We start from the raw sequence: 22,176 nt of genomic DNA, 5'->3' as shown, positions 1-22,176 counted from the left end.
GATCAGGAAAAAACTAAAGAATGGATTTGGAGGAAATGTTCAGGAAATGTTGGGATTAAATTCCAGTTCTGATCCAGATTACGATCCGGATCGCAGTATTCTTTAATCCCGCTGTGGCCTCGGTGGAGGTTTGAGCTCTCGGAGTGCTTCTAGGTTGAATTGTCTTTCAGGCTTGCCGGTGTGAAAGAACGCTACATGAACTGAAATTCAACCTCCAGACTTTTGGATTATGTTGTTTGTTCAGTTTGTTGTTGTTTTCTAAACCGGACGTGTGTGTTACTGCGTGTGCGTACAGATAGTTGTATGTGGATGGTGCTGAGGCTGCGAGTGAATCGGTCCACCTGGTCAGTCCAAACCTTTACTCAGCTCCTTGAGGACCGATGAGGGTTTACATAAGGGTTCATCTTCAGCACATATATGTTCAAAAAGTAACAAGGATGTTACTCATATGGGAAAATGGTGACAAACCAGACAAAAATTGTTTAGGGGTTTAATATTAGCTAATGTACCGCTCTTTCCCAGCAGTGTGTTTTTGAGACACTTGTTTTAAAACCATGAGGAACGGATAAAAACCGGGCCGTCGTTTGGCTCGCTGTGAGCCCAGCATGGACGAAGACTTCTGCTCTTTTCTCCATATTTACCAGCACTGACTGAGGTCACGGCTGATAAGGTTAGACCATTTCTAACTGTTTGACAGAACCTCACTTTGAGTCTTTCCTGCAGGGCCCGTTGTGGCCCGTTGATTTCCCTGTCCTGTCAAAGTAACATCCACCGTCGTGGCTGCACTAAATCAACGAGAACAGCGCTCAGTTCTATGTTTCATTTGAGGTCATCCATCTGTACATAGGTAACATGAGACAATGGGCAGCTGGGCAAATCAAAGGAAGATCATTATGCATCATCTCGGCCTCAGATTAATAGCGTTGACAGTTTTATAGCAAGGTGTAACTGTTTAAATAAAGCAACACATGTACAGCTCCATTTGCAGCTCCATTTTGGGTGATGAAATTACCGATGTATAAAAACAGGAGTGATGACTCAGTCAGAGGACTACAGCGATAACCGTAAACCTTTTAACGACACGTCTAAATTAGATACCCATTGCTATTGTATGGGACACGTTTTCAAACGTCTGATGATAATAATAATAATAATACATTTTTGAGTCAAACCAAATCACTCTTTTGTCTATAAATGTCAGGAGTTCAGGCGCACTGTTAAGGCTCTTTTCTCAGAATTGCTTCCAGAGGAATCTGCTGAATAACTGACTTAGAAACTGGCAACAACAAGTATGTAGAGAGCAATAAAACTTTTCTAAACTGTGACTATCTCGCTATCCGTGAATAATTGCTGTTGTAAATTTTAAACAGCACGAAACAATACAAATCCCCATACATCATAAAATCTTTCGGATACAGATTGTATTACCTCCTGGCTTTTATATGTGCAGACTGTCAGTCATTGGGCTTTTCGGGGTTTATAGAGAGGAATAATCAGTACCAGGAAATCCATATAGAGCATATTAGGATTAGAACACATCTAAATTACTTTTACTGTTATACATTTATTAAATAAATTACAGCTTTCAGCATAGGTTCTTTCAGATCTGATAAATCAAAAAGTTTAAATGATTTAAAATCAGTGTCCTTGATGTAGATTTCACTATTTTCACAAGTGCTATAAAAATAAAACAAACCATAGTTTAGATCTTTTGGAAGTGTTGAGCTGTTAAAAGATTATGAACTATCAGCTCTTTGAGTGGCTTCATTCGGAAAAGTAGAGTTTAAGGCCATGTTCTCACTACTAATATTTGTAAAAACTGATTATTTTCTGCTGCGTTTGCTCTTCCTGTTCACACACAAACCAAGGTTTTATGAAGTAAAAGTGGGGATTAAAACCCCCCAAAAAACTCTGTTGCAAACAATGATGAAACAGATTATTTTGCATTTTGCAGTTTTTATTAAACCCAAATTTTAAAAAAATGGAATAACGTAAACCGGGCTTAAGTCTTTCAAGACTGACCTCTATTAAAAAAATACACTGGAATTGCCAAACAAACCAAAACTGATGCTAGGAAGTGAGAATTTGTGCCGCCATCTTGGTAGGTGCTTCATGGTGTTTTTAGTCTGAATATCTGAGTAAAAAAACTAAACTCAGCCAAGGAGCTTTTGTTATTAATTGTTATGATGATTGGAACCTGAACTTCAACAAACGTGTCATTAAGTTGATCTTTTTTTAAATACACTAATACACTTATTATTATTATTATTATTGATCTGGGGTCGTTATCTCTCAAGACTGGACTTCTATAATTATTGTAAAGTAGAGTACAGATGGTTGGTAAACTCCAGCTAATTCCAAACACATCACTATTATTAGTAACACAGGCTTTTTTTGAACTCTATAATTAATATTCATTATTATTAAGTCTGAGCAGTGGGTTGCCTCATCAGTTGACCAATCAGAAATGACAGCTTTACGTGACGTGTGTCTTCTCTAATTTTTGCTTTTTCTTTTGTGGCAGCTGGCAGATTTATTATTGTTTGATGGGAACTCACAGCTTTTGGAAAGAACACATAATCCTTGTCTTTATGTCATCTGTAACAGATAGATTAACATTTTTCTATAACTGGAAATATGAAAGCAGAGCCATCAAGCTGTTCAGACTGATTTCCATTAAATTAGAATCACAACTTGCTAAAATGTGCAGATTTTAGGAAGATGTGAAAGATGTGATCTTTGTATTTTGCTTTCCTTTTTTGTAAAATCTCGTTTTTAAGCAAGTCCTTGCAATGGGCAGCAGTGGCACGGCTGATTTATGTTTAATTCATGGATTATAAGATCAAAGCGACTCTGTTGAGCTTTTAGTTTTTTGTTATCCAGGTCATCTTTTCACACACAGGAGAGTGGAGTTAGAAAAAAAACACACCTATAAATAGTAAACATTTTTACTCTTCCCTGGTATGTCTGTACATAAAAACACCTGTGGTGTGATGTCACTGCATGCTTTACATTACTGCTGGCTCAGTCCAGTCTCATCGTTTTCCCTTCTTCCTAAACTTAAAGCTGGTTTTTAACTGTGCTCCTGCACTCACACGTATGTTGTTGCAGTCGTGCGACTGAGTCGGAGATAAAACTTTGAGGAGCGTATAGCTGAGAGCGGGACCACGTGTCCGCATGTCTTCATAGCGTGAAGTGACAACACATTATGTAAAGGGCTGACATCACTTCAGCTGGAATCTCAGATTTATGGTCTGTCATGCAGTGACATCCACCAACTGCTCTGCAGAAAGAAAAAAAAAACCCACACAAACCAAGGTCAGTCTTCTAGGAAGGTTTATTTGTGTAAAACTTATTTATTTTCTAAATTTCAGCAAGTTAGTTATGTTCTTTGTTTCACATGATAATAATAAGACCAAATTTTTGTGCAAAAACTAAATTTTAGCTACACTTTTGCTCATTTTATCTACTGTTTTGCTGCTTTTAGTTTCTAAACTTGTGTTTTGCTCATATTAGCTTCTGTTCTGTTTATTTCTTCTTCTGCAAATTTCAGCAGAGTCCTTCAACTCCCAGCATTAATTTCTCCAGTCTTCACAAGCTATTTTAAATTGACTTAATTTATGTGTGTTGCATGAGTTGGTAACGGTCACAGTTCATCCCTTGTGCACCACTGATTCTGTGACATTTAAACTCTGCGTTGGACATAGTTTCCCTGGGCGGAGGTGCGTGTGGCACGCCGCTACGATGGACAAAGCTCTCGGTCGGTTCTAAAGGATTCAGCAAAATGAGCACACAGAACGCTTTCATCAACCCTCTCCTTCTATACATTACACTACCACACACACACACACACACACACACACCACCCCCACCGGTCCCGAACGCAGCGCCTTGTATCCCTGCTGTCGACCCCTCCTCCATTTATCACCGTGATGCATTGGCAGTTAGCAGAAGGCCTCTGAACACCTGGTTTTAAGGGGTGGTTCAGTCCTCAGCACCTGCTGGCCTCCCGCCGCAGCCCAGCACGTTACACTGATCCCGCTAAGACTGTCTGTCAGGCTCCTTGATTGACTGTTGAGCTGCGGCCTAGTTATTCTGCCCAGGTCTCACATCTCTCGCCCAAGGCTTGTTTTCGTGTGGCTTGTGAAGATGCCACTCTTATCTCTGATTAATCACAGGCCTGTTTTCTCGGTGATGCCCTCCACTGCTGGTGACAACACAGATTCAGACAGACGCTCCTGCAGATTGTCAAATTACGTGCAACATAATAACGGGATTTGATCGCAGCCCTGTAAGATGTTTTGATGTTTTATCGACGCCACGACACAGTTGCTTCAGTCTATTTCTGTTGTCTATTAAAGCAAAACTTTATTGATCCGATGGCTCCTGCAGACTCGCAGCTTGTGGGTCACGATTTTTCTGTGATGTAGTGCGAACGTAAGAATCTAGCATATGGCTGCCGTCCCAAGCTCGTTGTTCTTTGAAGTTATTAGCCGACAAATATTCCAGCTCAGGGCCGAGCCCTCGGCTCCTGAGGCTGGTGATGACACACATGCTCAACAGACAAAGCGCCCGGACCACCCGGGCTTTAGGTGTCCTGACCTTGGAGGCTAGCTGTGAAGAATAACAACACAAGGGGAGAAAGAATGCTTTCCATGTTGTACAAGGGGTCAAACCATTTTGCCCCGTCAGGGTGAAGTTCAGCGTGTCTCATGAGCCCCGTATAATTTATGCAAAAACTTTTGTTTTTCAAAAGTAATGAGGCAGATGAACAGACTCCAGAAGTGTGTCGGGTCTTTTCTGGTTTACTGTCACCTGAAGGCGAAGGCGGGGAGTTAATGTTTTTGCTCTTGTCTCTGTGTGTGTGTGTGTGTGTGTGTGTGTGTGTGGGTTAAACTGTCTGGAGCTTTAGTAAAAAGTCTCACGAACCACTGGACGAATTTTAATGAAACCTTCAGAAGCAGTCACTGGGTTGACATCTACAACTGAATAACAATCGGAGTCAACTTGATTCAAGATGGGCACCGCAGCAAAGCAATCTAAGGAAGCACAAACATGGCTTACAGCTGTTGAGCTGAAATTTAGTTAGTAGTAGCTGAGACTGATCCCCCGCTCGTACTCTGAGCGCTAACTGATCTGTGTCTAAAACTGTTTGGATCAACCCTGCTTGTTTGTTAGCAAAATATCTCATGAACCACCAAACGGATTTGAATAAAACTTGAAAGTGATCGTTGGATGTACATCTACAACTGATTACCGTTTGAACTTCATTAAAGATGGCTGCCACGGCCAGCTGACCTTAAAAAACAAAAAATTAAACATCTATTACTCAGCCAGTTTTACAGATCTTGAGCTAAAACTTGGTGTGGTAGTAGCTGACAGTCCTTCCTGCGGATCATGACAGATTACACAAGATATCGCTACAACACAAGATGCTTTTATTCCGAAACTCTGGCATTAAAAGTGGGGTTCCTTCAACGAATGCTAGGTCTTTACCTGTGAAAAGAGCGTTTGACCGGCTGAAATATTTGAAGCCTAGAACACAAACGCACGATAATCCCCAGAACCGAAGCCTGCTCTGAAAACTTATCATTCTGTCCAATCCGATATCAAAGAAAAACAAAACAGCGGCAGTGCCATTTCTCTGTCAACAATCTGGCAAAACGGTGATAGATTTACGGCAACCTCTTTCGTTTTTCAGCTATTTGAGGTATCTGTTAAACAGATTGTTGCATTGATTTCTGAGAAGACAGATGGTGGAGTGCATGCTTCAGGACAACTGAAGGAATGAAGAATTGTTCAGCTCAGTAGATCAAATTTGCTATAGGCCTTGGACACATTTTTATTGTGCGTAGGTGTATAGGCTCTCACGGACATATTTGAGTTTCTCTCTGGACACAGTTAAAAGTAGATGAAATAGTACAAGATAGCTGAAAATGAGACAAAAAGAATTTTCTTATCACGCCAAAGCAATAAGACACAATCTTTTACATGTATTATAATAGATATCTCCTGCTGCTGAAGGGATAAGACAATAATGTACCATTAGCAAAACTGATCTTTGATGACTTTAATGAAACTTTCAGAAGATAATCACTGGATGTACCTCTACAAATGAGTAACTTTTAGATCCAAACCCCACTGAAGACGGTTGACACAGTGAGGCAACCTTGTCAAACACAAAATGTCTTTAACTCAGCCAGTTTTACAGAGACTGAGCTCAAATTTGGTGTGGTAGTAGCTGAGAATCATTCACAACACATCTCACACCTCAGGAGATCTCACAATATTCAGGTCATTCACAAGGTTTGATGAAAACAGCTTTAACCCCCTGCAGAGGGGAAGAGAAGCTCCTGTAACTCTGGGTCTATTTGACCTGACGGCCACAGAAGGGGTAACTCTGTTCCTCAGCAAAAGAAGATTTTAGTCTAAAACTCTGGCATGAAATGCAGAGAATATGCATTTCCTCAGGGGATCTGAATCATGCACACCACATATTATATAATACTGACTATTTATGATTGAAGAAATGCACCAATTCTAGATATAGCCATTCAAAACGGAGAGAGAATTTGGACTATATATCCTGTTTTTATTGTGTCTATTTCTATGGATAATGTTAACATAACTTTGTCATAATATATTTATTTTTCTCTTTTCTTCTGTTAGATCTTCAGGCACTTGGCACCCCCCTGCAGGCCCCCCTCTTGTAGCCTCTGGCCTTCCAAACGATCATTATTTTCTGTGATTGACACTTTGGGATGGTGTGCATTTCATTGATGAGAATTTTAGAGCCCTGCGGCTTGTGATCCTTCAGCAATCGTTGGTACGTCACCCTAAAGCCATCTGAAAGAGGGGGGGGCGGACGGCTGCAGATCATTTTCAAATACTCCGTCTCTTTCATCACCATCGGCGAACAAAACGAAGCTGCCATCCAGGAGTCTGCAGACGCCGACCTGGATGGGGACACGGCTGCAGGTAAAGATGCTTCACCAAGACTTTCACAAAACCGCTCGTTCTTTTCTGGATTCTTGTGTTAAAGTCTAATCAATCCTCAGCATTTAGAGCTTTAAACTCTTTTCAATTTAGGAGCAACTAATGAAAAACAAAGGAGAGCAGCAAAGTTAAGACATCTTTATTATGCAGAACTATTCTGTTCCAGTCTTAATCTGATCATCATTATAGCTTTCATTCAGTTTTATAGAATGGAAATTTAAAAAATAACAAAGAAGTGTTGAATATAATCATTATCAACAATCTCTGGCTCAAAAATATACCTAAAACAGTGCCAGGAATTTAATCACAGACCTGCATCATTTCATTTCAGTCATAAAATTTTGTTTAATTAATTTTTTTTTAAAAATCTATGGCAATTTAGGTGTAACAAGCTAAATTTTAATCCAAGTGTTTTCATGTTTTGAAGGAAAAATGAGGTCTTGTCACTGTGAGGTGACATCCTAAACTGCCTGTTTGTAGTTATATAGTCAATTTTAACAAAAAATACAACATTTTTCCCCTACAGTTACAGACATTTAATAAAAATATTCAACTTAAATGCATTTTTTAATTAGGCCTCTGCAATTTTTATGCAACAAATTATTAGAATTGTAAAGAAACTTATTTTAAAATGTTTAGTAAAGAGTTTCTGTGTCTGAATCAGAGGTTTCAGCCACCTGTGCTGTTAAAGCATTCGCTGAATTGTAGACAATGAAGGAAACTTATGGTTCCACTCCTTCATGCGTCGGAGAGTGTTTGAGGTGTTGCTCCTATGACCCCCAGGTCACATACCAGAGCATTTATCCTGACCGCGTACGCGTTTAAAAAAAACCTGCGATCACAGGAGGATAGAAAAGAACAGAAACGATGGTGGCAAGAAGGGCTCGTTTTTGAGCCGCGGTCAGCTGGTGAAATGCTTGGTGGTGGGCGTGTGCAGAAGCTGGAAATATGTTGAAGAGTATGTTTGCTATCTATTCTCCTCGCCACCGGCCGTCCAGGACCTCCCCTCGTGGAGTTTCGTCAGCAGCTTATCTCAGAAAAAAAACAGGAAATCTGATCCAAATGGTGGCACTATAAAGCTCATCACTGATTTCATCAAAACTTAGTCAAGGCTTCATCACTGCTCATGACTGACATCCTGGTCTCAGCAGCATTCTGAGCTTCTTGTTCTCTCCTCAGCAGCAGCACCAAACTGGTTCATCTTGGAAAGGTAAAACCATCCAGGTGGAAGAGGAGGTTTGAAGATAAAAACGGTCGTGTATGTTTTTCAGACGCACACATGAGGGCTTGATTTGTTCTTTATGTTTCCTCAGACATGAACATACTTGGCCACTTCGCTCTCTTCCTTTTGCTCGGGGGAATCTGGGCTCAGAACAACCGGAACGCCAAGGCAGGTGGCAAGTCTTCCAAGAGGACCGGTGGGATCCAAGCAGGTGATGCTGGCCAGCCTGCCCCCGCTGCTGATGTTACTGCTGGAAGCGGCAGGAGCAGCGGCGGGCCAACTGAGTCGGGACAGGAGGGCGCTGCGGGAGCTCGTGCAGCTGGGCAACAGACGGACGACATGAGGCTCCACTTCCTCAGGAACGTCCAAGTAACATGCAATGATGGAACGGCAGCTGGGTGAGACTTTTCACAGAGTTTTCATCCATTCAGTGTGATTTTTAAACGGCTCCTTATAGCTGCTTCATCTTCAGCCTCTCCCAATCTGTTTCTGTGCTTCTACAGATTCTACCTAAAGGAGTTCAGAGGAAGCCGCAGATGGCTGTTATTTCTGGAAGGCAAGTATTTACAAACTGGTTAAATTGGTCCCCAAAGGTCAGATGGTTTTGGCATGATGCCCCCTTCGGAATTTTGATGGGGATGTCATCTAGTGCCGTCATCATCTGAGTTTCTCCTTTTTTGGAGGCTTCACGTCTTCTGAACAACATAGAAATTGGCATCGTTGCCAAGATTGACTGAAACTTTCATATTAAGAGCAGAATTTTAGTAGAAGCTGAGCCTGATTTAGCTCATTTTAACCAAGAGTCAAATCGTTGTAATACTAGAACATAAGAATAACCAAACCACTGAGTTTAGTCACAACTGGACTCTGAATGAATCATTTTAGGACATAGTCTTGTTGGTAGAGCAGCTTACAGGTGCACTCATCTTCTTTTTCTTTGTTTTTTTTCCTCACAGGTCAAACGTGCTAACCACAGTGTTCCTCTCCCACTTCTGAACGACTAATTTTAGTCTCTATTATTTTTAGGAGGCTGGTGCTGCTACAGCAAAGAGACCTGTAACTCCAGGTACCAAAATATCCCCCGACTCATGAGCTCAACGGGGTGGCCCCAGACTAAAAGAGGTTGGTCAGCCAGCCGTGTTCAAGAATGCATGTTATGCATGTTTCCCTGATCCTACTTTCTTTAGCGAGGGGGGTCTAATTATTGATTTGGATGTCTTACAGGAACTGGATTATTATCTTCTCAAGCAGAGGAAAACCCACACTGGTACAATGCAAATATTGTGTGAGTGTCTTTTCTCAGAATGTTGCTAAAGAGTTTATTTGCAGATGTAAAGCCGTGGAAATGTGTTGGGGTTTCTGTAAATATGTTTGAATTTGTGTGACCCGAAATACCCAAATGATCAACATTATAATACCAAATAGATGGAGTAAAACACTCAGTGGCTGTGATTGTTTTCTTACCTAAATATGAACATATGCTGTGTATTTTGAACAGACTATGTCTATAAAACTGCAGTCATCCGAATTCCCTCACTTTTTGTGGGTTTTAAGCAGTTGTTAAATTTTGTGCATAGTGCTGATTTATGTATATATTTAATGTTAAAATATTATTGGAATTGAAACATATGCAGCACAAATTAAATCTGTTTTTCTTATTATTTTTCTTAATTCATGAAGTGTTTATTTGGCCATGTATGTCCTGCTGCATCCATAAGGGGGTGCTGCAGCACTCTTTGCGCCCCTACTTCTCACGGCCTTGTGCAAATGTGAATTTTTTTTTTTTTTTAAATATGTAAGAACTGGATTTGTTCCCATCTGGGCTGATGAAGCTAAATGAAAAGTTCAATAAGATGTGAACTTAAATAAATTGTAAAGTGAAAAAAAGCAGCGATTTATTAGCAAATAATTATTTTTACCACAAAAAAAAAAAAAAAAAGCAGCTGAGTGACATTTCTGTCTCCCCCTTCTGGCAATGAAAGTAAAGAAAGCAGAATTAATAAACTCCTTCATTAAGACTCAATTAGCTTCAATTTAAATTTCATCAGATGTTCATGTACATATCAGATCCTGCACCTCAGCTTTAAGACGTTACACCTGGTGATTATTTTTATGCTTGTTGAGAAAGAGGTAAAGAGTTGATATATTGCTTTAGTTGCAAGTATTCTTCTGGGAGTTTTCACTTTTCAATCAAGTTTATAAAAAAGTACAAGTATTAGGTGTATCACCTGTTGACAAAGGGCAGCTGGAGTGAATTTAGGTAGTCCATGACAGACATGAACTTAGTGAAGGAGTTGAAACGAGAAGAGACTGAATTAATAGTCTTTAAACTAACAAATACTGCTGTCTCCTTTTTGCAGATTCATCCCGTACTGTTCCAGCGACGTGTGGAGTGGAACAGGACCGGCTCCAACCCCCGCTCCAAGGACGAGGCAAGGAAGAGAAAAAGTGAGGGAAAGAAACACAAACACAAGTAAGTTTTCTCAGATTTCCTTCTCGTGTTTTGATGCAAGAACATCTGATTTCTCGTCTGTTTAGAGTGGATGTTTATCTGTCTTAACAGCTGAGTATATTTTCATGGGATCCCTTATTATCCGTGAGGTCATCAAAGACCTCATCCCCAAAGGAATCAAGCAGGCCAAGGTTGTTATGCTCTCTGGCACCAGGTGAGATTGTTTTATTGCTCGTACTCTGACGATGACCGCAGCTTTTGGACCCGAGCCCCCGTCCTCGGCACCATCTGGACCACCTCCATGCCTAACGTTAAACACGAGAAGGCCTATTTCGGGTGCATCCTCTTGTCAGCGATAAAGATGTTTACAGTCAACTGTGATCAGTGACATAACATTTATTAAAGGGCCTTGGCCTGTGATGGTGAACATACCTCCCTGGTTAGCAGGATGGTTGTTGGGACACACCCATGTCCTAAAACAAGCTCAAAGCCAAATCATTAATTGATTTTCTTGGCTCCCCTGCAGCGCTGGTGGAACAGGTGTTTTGCTAAACATCGAGAGGGTCGCCAGTCAGCTGGAGCAGCTCGGAGCCGAAGCTCAGGTCCGAGGTCTGGTGGATTCTGGTTGGTTTCTGGAGAGTAAACAGCAGAGATCTCCAAACTGCCCCGAGACCGTTTCCTGCTCACCTGAAGATGCTATCAAGATTGGACTCAGGTGACAACAATCATGCATCATACAAATGTCTTTAGTTTGAAGTTTTATTTCATTTCCCTCTCGACGCAGTGAAAACTACAAAAATAAAAGACATTCAGGATCAAATATTACGAACTTTACTTGTTTATGCCTCGCATCAAGTGTCCGTTATTAAACAGTCCCAAACAGATTGGTGTGTAATAAATAAAAACACATTTTATTGTCCTTGTAAAGACATTTAACAACAAATAAAGGAAACAATCACTCTGTGTGCCTCTTGGACTACATGCAGTTTGTGATCATGTGGCGTCTGCGTGCCTTCCATCTGTGTCCATGCTGAATATTATATCCCATAATGCAACGGTAATGCACATAATTCAACTTTGGTCATCTTAGATAAATTCACTTTTGAATTTTTAACCTATAAATCTTATTTTGTCCACTATTTCATACGTTTTTAGTGGCTTTATGAGCTCAAATGTTTATGAATTTACGACAAAACACATAAAAAATGAGATTGCACTTAAACATATCTCCCAGACAGCTTTATTTATGTCCTTGTGCGTTAATATTTATGTTATTAATAAAAGCGTGTCCTGTTTCCTCAGGCTGTGGAACGGAGCTGTGCCTGATAGATGTCGGCAGCTTTATAAGAGAGGGGAGGAATGGCAGTGCTTCTTCGGGCACAGACTTTACTCTACCTTAACCTGTGAGTTTTTAATGCTGTCTTTGTTTATCAGAAATAATGTGGGCTTTAACATGAACATCGTACCTCAGCAGCTCTGTGGTCCTGTGATGAGATTATCCTGCTGGGAGAGGCTGTAACTGTCAGAGAGAGCAAAATCTTTATCAAATCGTTTCAATAAGAAGTCATCCACTTCATCTGTCAGGGCTTTTAAAGTCTGTGTTTATGTCTCGTATCCAAGACTTAGTCGTAAATACTCTAATTACTGTAATAACTACAAAAAAATAAAATAAAATTGAACTTTTAGGACAGTTTTTCTGAAACTGGATGGCTCAGAATCGTTGATATTTGATTGAATTTGACATCTGTGACAGTTTTATATGAGAAGTAGAAGCACTCGGAGATTTGCAAACCTCCACCAAGACCCATTATCACTGTGATGTCTTATTGCTTATCGTGATGTCATCATCGCCGTTGTGTGATGTCATCACTTCATGTTGAGGAACTAAGAGCGCAAACCTCCGCCGAGGCCATAGGATCATTAAGTCATTTGTTCTTTGAAACGTTCATTCAAACCCATTTTTGAGTAATCTTGTGCGCAGACAAACAAACAAACAAACAAACAAACAAACAAACATTTGTCAGCCAGCATTGTGGGTAGCTGGTTTAAGTGTCTTCACGTCTTTAACTCTTGATTTGTCCTGCAGCTCCTCTGTTCATCGTTCAGTGGCTGTTTGATGAGGAGCAGCTGAGAGGAGAAAACATCTACCTGGGGGGGCAGAGTCTGTCTGAGGAGCAGTGGCAGTACATACAGAACCTGGGCTTGGAGCTCAAAACCTCCCTGAGAGACGTCACGTAGGTTTCCATCAGCAGTGGACACGTCGCTGTCCAAATGTTTCACCCATTAGCTAAGAAAACACAGATACTAACAATCATTTTTCCTTGTTATTTGTTTGTTTCTTTCAGGGCTGTATTTGCTCCATCTTGCCTTTCCCACACAATTATTACCAAAAGGTAAGAGCGGACATTTGTCAAGTCTTTTTTTCAGACTCACCAGACCCAAAAGCTCACTCAGCTCGTCGCAAAATATCTGTTGTCCTCTTTGATTCACAACCCCAATTCTAAAAAAGACGGGAACAGAATGATCTGCAAGTTTTATGAACTCATGTTTTATTCACAGTGGAACAAAGTAAACACATCAAATGCTGAAAGTAAAAAAAAAGAAACTAGAATTTGTTTATGGGGAAAAAAGGTAGTTATGAATTTTATCTAAAAAATGTTGGAATAGGGGCAAGAAAAGGCTGTAAATCTAAGTGGTATGAATAAAAAACAGCTGGAGGAGCTTTTTTGCAACTAATTAGGTTAATTGGAAACTGAGGACTGGGTATAAAAGAGCATTTTAAAGCAGCTGAATCTCTCAGTAAAGATGTGATGTGCAGAAAACAGTGGAACAGTTTCAGAAAAATATTCTTGAATGTGCCATGTTTGCTGAGCTCGGCTGTGAATAAAACATGGGTTTATAAAATGTTCTGTTTTTATTTACTTCCACTCAACCTGCCAGCGTTTTCAGGTGTATTTGTTTGCAGTCAGAGCTGGCAGCCTGACACTTGGATTGTCTTTTTTTTTTTTTCTTATTTGTAATGCCTACATTTTCCTGTCTGCAGCAACTGGATAAGTTTCCAAATCAAAGGCACCAATCTACCTCGAGCTCTGCACTGCTGGGACAGAAGTCTGGAGGCGACGCGCAACAACAGAACCCCCGCTAAAGGCTGTCCTTTCCACCTGGTGGACACCTGCCAGTGGCCTCAGTGTAACCCCACCTGCCCGGCGTTGGTGGACCGGGCCACCCAGCAGGAGCTTACTTTGCTCCAGATGCTGGTGGCCATGGGCCTTGACCCCCAGAAGCTTGGCCTGGATCCCCAGGGAGATGCAGACTCTCTGGTCAGCATGGTCAGTAATGGTGGCTAAAACATGTAAATGTAACATGTAAAATGAATGGCGGGAGTAAATGTGTTGAATATTTAGTGTAACCATAGAAAGTCTGTAGAAATCTGGTTACTACGTGTTGTCCTGCTCAGCATTCCATTATGCTCCACATGTTTGTTACGTCTGAGACTAGGCCGGCGGGTATGTCGCTGCATCTGGGTTTGTTTGGTATAGTGGGTCCTCTACTGGACACCAGAGGGGAGGGCTTCGAGCTGAAGGTATTCCAACAATCCGGATCGAAGAGCTTTGAGCTTTACCAGATGGCCGGACATAACCTGCAACACACTTTCATCCGGATCACTTTCATTTCCAACCACTCAGCACGATAGTTGGGTTTTAATGAGTACCTGTTGCGCAAAATATCAAAGGGCACGAACTTCCTGTTTAGACAAGTATACATTTACACGGCACCTAAAATCAACCAACAGCTGATATGAAAACATTGTGTTCTGATTGTCACGTACTCATAAATCAGAAACACAGACACAGAAAACAGTCATTGTTACTTAGATTTTGTGCACAAGGACACTAGTTTTGTTTTTAGCAACTGATGCTATGCTAACTAATGTATATACGTCCTATAATATCTATACATATATTTTATTATGCATGCAAAACTAAGGAGTGGTTAGTTAATGACATGTTAAACCAGCCAAGTAGGATCACTGTGTTACTATATTTAATGATGTAATCTGTGAGAAAGGAGGACAGTTTCTGACATGTGAAGTGTTTGATATAAAACGCTGTGGTGATTCACTGCTCAGATGACATTTAGGGGCACTACATGTTATTAATATTGTTGTCAGACACTCTCTTCATCCTGCCATGTTGGGGACATTTATAGAATGACGTGTTATTTTCAGTTATGTTCTTTAGTAAACTCAGCTGATGCACATGTGAAAACATGGAATAAATACAGTTATGAAACCTGACAGTGTGGATCTTTCGTTCTGCTTTCTTCACTCTCTTGACATTTTTATTCTCAGTGTTTATTTGGAAAAAGGCCAAGAAGATGTAACATGCTGTATGTTTACCAGCTAAATTCACAAATGGGGACCATCATGTCTTCAGAGCAAACTCTGGGCAGCACTGACTTATTGAAAGTGATCATAAAGGGCTCATTTTGAATATTTAAAGATGAATACATACAGTCACTTGTAAACAACTTTTATCCCTTTATCATCAGAAAAGGCCTATTCTGTTTTAAAATCTTTTATAACAGCTTACAGCTAATTGAAGGTTATAAATCTTTAAATCCTTTTACAAATATTAAGCCTAGCAGAAGGCAGTTCAAAGACAATCTTATCATAATTATTTTTTTCAAACGATGATATATTCATTTATTTTGCCGCTGAATGTGAAGGCAGTGCGATCAAGTTTCTGCTCGTCTGAGTCTGTACTGTTAGCAAAATATCTCATGAACCAGCAGATGGATTTTAATGAAACTTTTAGAAAGTAACCATTTGATTTACATCTACAACTGATTAACTGAGTCAATCTGATTCAAGATGGCCGCCACAGCAAAGCAACCTTAGCAACCACAAAACTGGCTATAACTCAGTCAGTTCTATAGATATTGAGCTAAATCTTGGCGTGGTAGTAGCTGAGAGTCATTTGCAACACATACTCTGAGCTCTACTCGTTGCAGCATGATCTCACAATATTATATTGTGACATAGTGCAAACTGTCATTTACAGGGTTTGACAATAATGGCTATATAGTTTATAACTCTGACATAAAAAGCAGTGGGTGATATGCATTCCTTTAAAAATAAAATGCTAGTCCTTTAATCTACTGGTTTGCAACAAAGACAACATGTATTATAATTTATATATTTGGAAACACTAAAACTACAGATAGAAATTCAGCCGAAACTCTAGATGGCACTGCTTTATAAAACATAATTATTGTGCTGGAATTTACGTATAAAGACTTGAAAATAAAACTACAGAGAACGTAGTAGACACATTATGGAGAAGGTTGGAAAATGTGAAATATAATTAGTCATTTAATAAATGAATAAATAAATAAACCAAGGAATTTAACTGAGGCGGAAAAGGCGGCGTTTTCGCGGGTGGAGGGAACCATCTCGAGTTTAAACCGTCTTGGATTTTTTCCCATAATGCACTGCCGCTTTTATTGAACTTCCTCTTTCCGCCATATTGCAGAGCCGGTAAGATGTCTTTTTACGGAGCCACCTACAATCCTTAACGAATCTAAAGCATCTGAGCGATAAATGTTCGGTTTACATGCCCGTGTTGGAGTGAAAGTACAGTGTGACGACGCGGGATGATAATTTCCTCCGTTAATAAAACGGCTGCGGCAGATTTGGTTCATAAACCTCCACCTCCGCTCGGCCCTTAAGAGTCGATGCGTTCAGGGAGCCACGAACACCCATTAACCCTGTTATTTAGCGGATTGCTTCTACTCATATTCCTAAGAAAAATCCACTGTCAGTAAATGTCTCCGTGTGGTTAATTTTTTATGCGGCTGCTGCTTTTACACCGAAGCGACGGCTGCCGGTCATTGTAGACGGCTAAGCTAAGTAGCATCTCTGGGTGTTCGGATGGACCATGCTGTAGTTGGAGCTGGATATACTTTTTCTTTATAAGAAACGATCACTGCTTCTTACAAATATATATATGTCTCACCTATATAAAAACTATTGATCTAAAGCAGTTGATAAAAGTAGACGAAGTTGCTAGTAAATAAGCGAGAGAAATAGCTAGGTGCTAAATTAATGCTAGGCAGGCTTTGCTAGTCAAACGCATCTTCCTATCATAGTGTGTCTGCATCACATCCGTGTGTGTTTTCAAAAACAGCGTCTCTATAGTAGTTAAGTACACGAGCTCTAAATTTGAAAACATGTCTGAGGTCATTAATCTGTCAGCACGGTTTTTGTGAGGTCATGTGAAGGTTTACACATGTTCTTTTGGCTGCAGGCATCATGGTGCGCATGAACGTTCTGGCGGATGCTCTCAAAAGCATCAACAATGCCGAGAAGCGTGGGAAACGCCAGGTCCTCATCAGGCCCTGCTCCAAGGTTATTGTGCGCTTCCTAACCGTCATGATGAAGCACGGTGAGTGGGGTACGGCCAACGGGCTTTTGTCAGTATTCATTACGATGCGTTGGTTAAACGGACATGTTTACTTGGCTGTCATTGTTCTTTAAAGATGGTGGTGATGCCGGGTGCTTCGTGAGCTTAATCTGATTTGTTTGTTTTTTATTTACGACCAACAGGTTACATTGGTGAGTTTGAGATCATTGACGACCACAGAGCTGGAAAAATTGTCGTCAATCTCACAGGAAGGCTGAACAAGGTAAGACTGCTCGAACTTCACCGTCACTCAATTTGTGAATGGCTTCAAGTTAAAACAGCGTTATTAATACGCCTGGAGGCGTTTGTCTAACAGAAAATAACTGAGAAACAAAACCTTAAAACTGTTATTTATTGTTTTATGTTTACGTGGCTGTGGAGAACAAATCAGTGTTTTATTTCCCTCCCTCTCTCAGTGCGGCGTCATTAGTCCACGTTTTGATCTCCAGCTCAAGGACCTGGAGAAGTGGCAGAACAACCTGCTGCCTTCGAGACAGTTCGGGTGAGAATCACTTCGTCCACTTTTCACTGTTCGGCTTTAAAACAAAATGAAACGAGTCCCGACAGCAGAAAGGGATCAATCCTGCTCGAGTGAAATTCTTCTGGTCTCGCTCGTTCAACTCTCCTGATGTTTGCTTCGTTAGAGACGTTTGGTTGTTTTTTATTCAGTAAGTTTAGACTTAAAATGCAAACTCAGTTTTAATTTGAAGCAACCGCGTTCATGTGAATGTTTGTGCTGAATATCTAAATATTATTCACCTGCCTCCGTTTGTTCTTTTATTATTGGTTATTTAATCAGATTTTGTCCTTTGAGTCGTTCAGGCTGCAGCCTTTGATTGAACTGACCTTTCTTTATTATTAAGGATAAAACGTGGACAGAAGATATTTATAGGGATTTTCTTTTTTTAGATTACTACTTCTGTAAGAAACTTTGTCTTCTCAGTCCTGTCCTCATCTCAGTAATAATAAATTTTGGCTGATATATTTTAAATAACTCTGTGCTAAATTAAGGCACCATTCTGAGTCTGGAGAAGAATTCAGACATTTATACGGACAGTGTTGGTCTGAACGGGCTGAAAGAAAAACCCTCCATCCAATGAAGTGATTAGATAATGAGTTTTTTTTATACCACGCTATTTTATTCAGGCTTTTTCCTGTTACGTTGCTCAGAAAAGTGGTTTTAATCTTACATTTTAGTAAGGGGATCAGAAACCGTCCCAGGATGTGTGAATCTGGCCTCGTTGTTTCATACAGTTTGGACGTTGGAGCGTCTGATGATGAATAAATTTACAGCTTTTTCCACAAACTAAACTGACTGAATTCAGCAGATAAATACCTAAAAGTTACAAACTCAACTTTCTGCTTTGGTTTTATTTTTTACCGTTTTCTGACATCAGTAACTCCTGAAGTCTTTGACAAACTGCTGCAGACGGAGAGGTAAACGCCCTCTGGCCTTTAAAATAAAAGCAGAGATTTTAGATTTTTGAGCAGAATGATTTATTTTTGAGTTAAAATTTTTCATCCTCGTCCCTTTTGGTTGGACGGAGGCGGCTGACGGGCCGGGAGATGTTTCCTGTAGCGTTCAGGATGATCGTTTTTCCCCAGGAGAGTTCCTCAGCTGAGATTTCTGCTCTCTGATAGTGATCAGATTTTAAGTGGCGACCTTACGTCTGACTTCTGGGTCCTACGAACACAGATGTACGTCAGGAGCGTGAGGCGTTCAGGGTCAGGGCTGTCTGAGCTGCTTTGTGATGAAGTGAACGGCAGGTTTTCTCGCCTCATCTTGTTTTAATTTTATTAATAAATGGTCGTTTCTTCTTAACTGATGCTCAGTTTGAGTCGTTGATTTCTCAGGACCAGCTGTGACCGCTGGTTTGTTCATGTTCTGACCGGTCAGAGGTGTTTTCTGCTCAAGACCTCAGAATTAAACAGGCAGATGGTTAAGAATAGAAACAGAATTTAAAAAAGCAAAGGTTTTACCTAAAATTCACCCTTTAACAAGTATTTTTCTTCATGTTGTCATTCAGCGTTGGTTTAATGATGCAAGCAGCGCTTTATTCTAGTTTACAGTAATTTGCTAAAAGCTCGTTGAGTTCTGTTGGGATCAGATTATGTAATCTGTATTTAATTGACTGTTTTTAATTGACTTTTCTATAATGAAGCTGAAGAGCAGCAGCTTCTAATCGTGTCAGAACCAGAGGCCGCTTCAGTCCGTTTCAAAGCTGCATCTCTCTGCCGGCTGAATTAACGGAGACGTTTGCCTCCACAGATATATTGTGCTGACCACCTCAGCTGGCATCATGGATCACGAAGAGGCCAGACGGAAACACACAGGAGGCAAAATCCTTGGATTCTTTTTCTAAAAATGTAAAGAACTGCAAATAAAAACAACCAGAGAAAAGCTGCTGGTACACCCCGTGACTTATTTTATTTATAAAACGCATTTTCAAGGTGACTGTCTTCGCTCCGGATGTGCAGTTGGCGACCTCTTTGATGGGAAATATTGTGGAGAGTTTAGAAAGAACATCTTGTTATTGTAGGATGTACAGAATATCTCAAAGAAAAGGCTGTGAAGGGTGTAAATATTTTATAACTTAAAAAGCAACATGACAAATGTGACTAAATGTGTTCATACAGAGAGGAGACGTGGATATTTGACTCAGATCGGAGCTTTTTACTGTAAAACAGACAAACTCAGAGTTAAATAAAGCCGCTTGTAAACAAAAAAAGCTTTACTCCAAACCAGGAGTGGGCAACCCTGGTCCTGGAGGGCCTCCATCCTGCATGTTTTCCTTGTTTCCCTGCTCCAACATGCCTGATTCAGGGGTTAAATCAGCTCTTCATGAGCCTGGTAATCAGCCTTTGATTCAAACCAGGTGTTGGATCAGAGGAACAGGTAAAACCTGCAGGATGGTGGCCCTCCAGGACCAGGGTTACCCGCCCCTGATCTAAACAGCCTCCAACCTTCAGAGGTGGAGGGCATCCAAAAAGGCTCCATGTGGAGGCAAGAACCTTCCAGGAAGTGTGAATGTAGCGATTGGAGCGGGCCCCGGAGAGCTGCATCAATCAGCAGGATCCTGTGTGGTTATTAAAAGCTGCTGCATCCTCTCCAAACTGTTAATCTCTCGTAAAAAGCCTTTGCTCCACAATCTTCTCGCTGCTGTGACCATTTCTGTAATCCTCTGTGTATTTTGTCTCGTCCCCAACCTCCTGCAGCCCGACTGCTGACCTTGCATTAGACTGAGGAGGAGGAGGAGCGGCCTGCTAATGCAACAGTTGTGTCCAAGTGATGCTTCTGTGCTAAAAGCTCAAACACACAGGGTTCCTTGTGGGTTTATAGCACTTAAGAGCTACCCTGGAAAGAAAAAAGCCTCTGCTTTTTCTATTTGGTAAAGGGTTCGGGGGGAAAAGCTCGGAGCGATTTAAAGCTCGACTGTGTGGACATGAAAGCGGCGGGGTTTGTGGTGCGGTCGTAACAAGTAAAGCAACCACAATGACGGCTTTCAGACAATTTGATCGTATTTGTAGAGAAACGAGCTGAAAGAGCCGGGAGCAAATTACCCCTCGGAGCAGCTGCAGATATTCCACGGCCCCAGGAAGGAAGGAACTTCCTGTTTGTCAAGACTGAACCTGGATGGAAAATGCTGCGTTAAAACTAAAACCCAGTTCCTTTTTCTAGAAGAGAAAAATCTCATTTTTTAATAAATATCTCAGTGCTTTCCACATTTAGATAGAGAATAAAAAGTCAACAATAAGCTTTGAAAAGTACAATTTACCTTTGAGTTTGTTTCTGACGGAGAAGTGTCCAAACAGGATGTGGCGGTCTGTGTGTTCCTGGGCTTTTGGACAAGAACGAGGACCTTTTTATGACAACTATATGAGAGTAAACGCAGACAACTTCCCTTTCTGGTGGATTTAACACATATATATGAAGCTTGAGCTGATTTGCTGCTTCATTCTTATAACAGCTTCACAAAATGAGCTCTAATGAAGACGCAGCTCTGCAGCATCACAGCAGAGGTTCAGAGGATGAAGGTTTTTATGGTGTTTGCATTTCATACAGCAGAAAATGAAGCACACTACCTGTACGATCATTAAATATTCTAAAGCTCATATTTATAATTAAATGCCTCCAGGTTGACTGGGAAGTCACTGATTACAATCTGACATCCTCCTTCAGCAACACAAAAACTGAACTTCCTGATCTGGATTTTTGATTTTATCACCCAAAAAGACAAAAGGTGGGCAGCGTTTTTGTGCCTATCAGCAAAATATCTTGTGAGTTTTAATGAAACTTCCATGAGAGTGATCGTTTGATGTACATCTTCCTGATTCAAGATGGCTGCCATGGTCAAATGACCTTAAAAAGACACAAAATGACAGAAACTGAGCTGAAGTGACACGTGGCGCTCGGTGATGAAGTTACAGGAGATGGTCCAGAATGTTTTCAAAGTTTGAGCTAAACTCCATAGTTTTCAACATCAGATGATCTGAGCCTAAAAGCTGCGGGCGATATGCATTTCTTTAAGGAATAATAAGCCTTTCACTCTCTATACTGGTTTATAATCTGAGTTTACAGGAAGATATGCGCCTTGAAAATCCTCCTCCTCATCCTCCCATCCCTGGAATCTACAAAAATCATAAACTTAGTAACAAAATGAGTCTCAGCATCCTTGGTTGATATCAGTTTTGAGCTGCCTGAACTGATGGAGCGAAGGCTGCGTCACAAACTGAAGTTAACACAAATGGAATATAAAAGAAGTCTAATTTAATCAGGAGGTAATAACACTGCAGTTGTAGTTTGTTTGTAGTTATTTGTGTCACGTGATGGTGTGTTTGGTTCTGTTATAAACCCAGTTCAGATCCGTTTAGCAGCTCATCCCAACCTGAAAACGGCTTCCTGAATCCAGAGCAGCTTCCTGTGGCTGAGTCTGTCTGAAACGGCAACGTGTCGCCGTACATCTGCTCTGGCACGTCCCTGAAGGCGCCGCCGAGGAGAAGAAGAAGAAGAGAAGAGAAGCGCCGTCCTCCAAACAAATAGA

General features: G+C 40.8%; 2 protein-coding genes across 4 annotated transcripts; both read left to right on the top strand.

Annotated features, from left to right (window-relative positions):
• Positions 1-6,902: 6,902 nt before the first annotated feature.
• On the top strand, positions 6,903-14,969 carry notum2 (notum pectinacetylesterase 2). Of its 3 annotated transcripts, none has more exons than XM_017416863.3 (13): positions 6,903-6,978; positions 8,176-8,206; positions 8,310-8,616; positions 8,722-8,774; positions 9,245-9,340; positions 9,443-9,503; positions 10,579-10,691; positions 10,782-10,884; positions 11,197-11,385; positions 11,973-12,073; positions 12,757-12,904; positions 13,016-13,063; positions 13,714-14,969. In XM_017416863.3, exons 1-13 carry the CDS (start codon positions 6,961-6,963, stop codon positions 14,015-14,017), a joined length of 1,572 nt encoding a protein of 523 aa, XP_017272352.1. In that variant the 5' UTR covers positions 6,903-6,960; the 3' UTR covers positions 14,018-14,969. The 3 variants fall into 3 exon arrangements, with proteins under 3 accessions (XP_017272352.1, XP_017272353.1, XP_037830954.1); XM_017416864.2 differs by having other exon boundaries at positions 6,925-6,978; positions 8,179-8,206; XM_037975026.1 differs by lacking the exon at positions 8,176-8,206 and having other exon boundaries at positions 6,929-6,978.
• Positions 14,970-16,097: 1,128 nt separating this feature from the next.
• rps15a (ribosomal protein S15a) lies at positions 16,098-19,538 on the top strand. The gene is made up of 5 exons (XM_025006057.2): positions 16,098-16,209; positions 16,979-17,116; positions 17,278-17,357; positions 17,551-17,636; positions 19,404-19,538. The coding sequence occupies exons 2-5, from the start codon at positions 16,984-16,986 to the stop codon at positions 19,495-19,497; spliced, it is 393 nt and encodes a 130-aa protein (XP_024861825.1). The 5' UTR covers positions 16,098-16,209; positions 16,979-16,983; the 3' UTR covers positions 19,498-19,538.
• Positions 19,539-22,176: the final 2,638 nt, after the last annotated feature.

The sequence above is a fragment of the Kryptolebias marmoratus genome, linkage group LG3 (genome assembly GCF_001649575.2).
Source record: "Kryptolebias marmoratus isolate JLee-2015 linkage group LG3, ASM164957v2, whole genome shotgun sequence".
Classification (NCBI taxonomy): Eukaryota; Metazoa; Chordata; class Actinopteri; order Cyprinodontiformes; family Rivulidae; genus Kryptolebias; species Kryptolebias marmoratus.
Note: the sequence above shows the minus strand (reverse complement) of the source record. Positions and strands in the feature narration are given on the sequence as shown.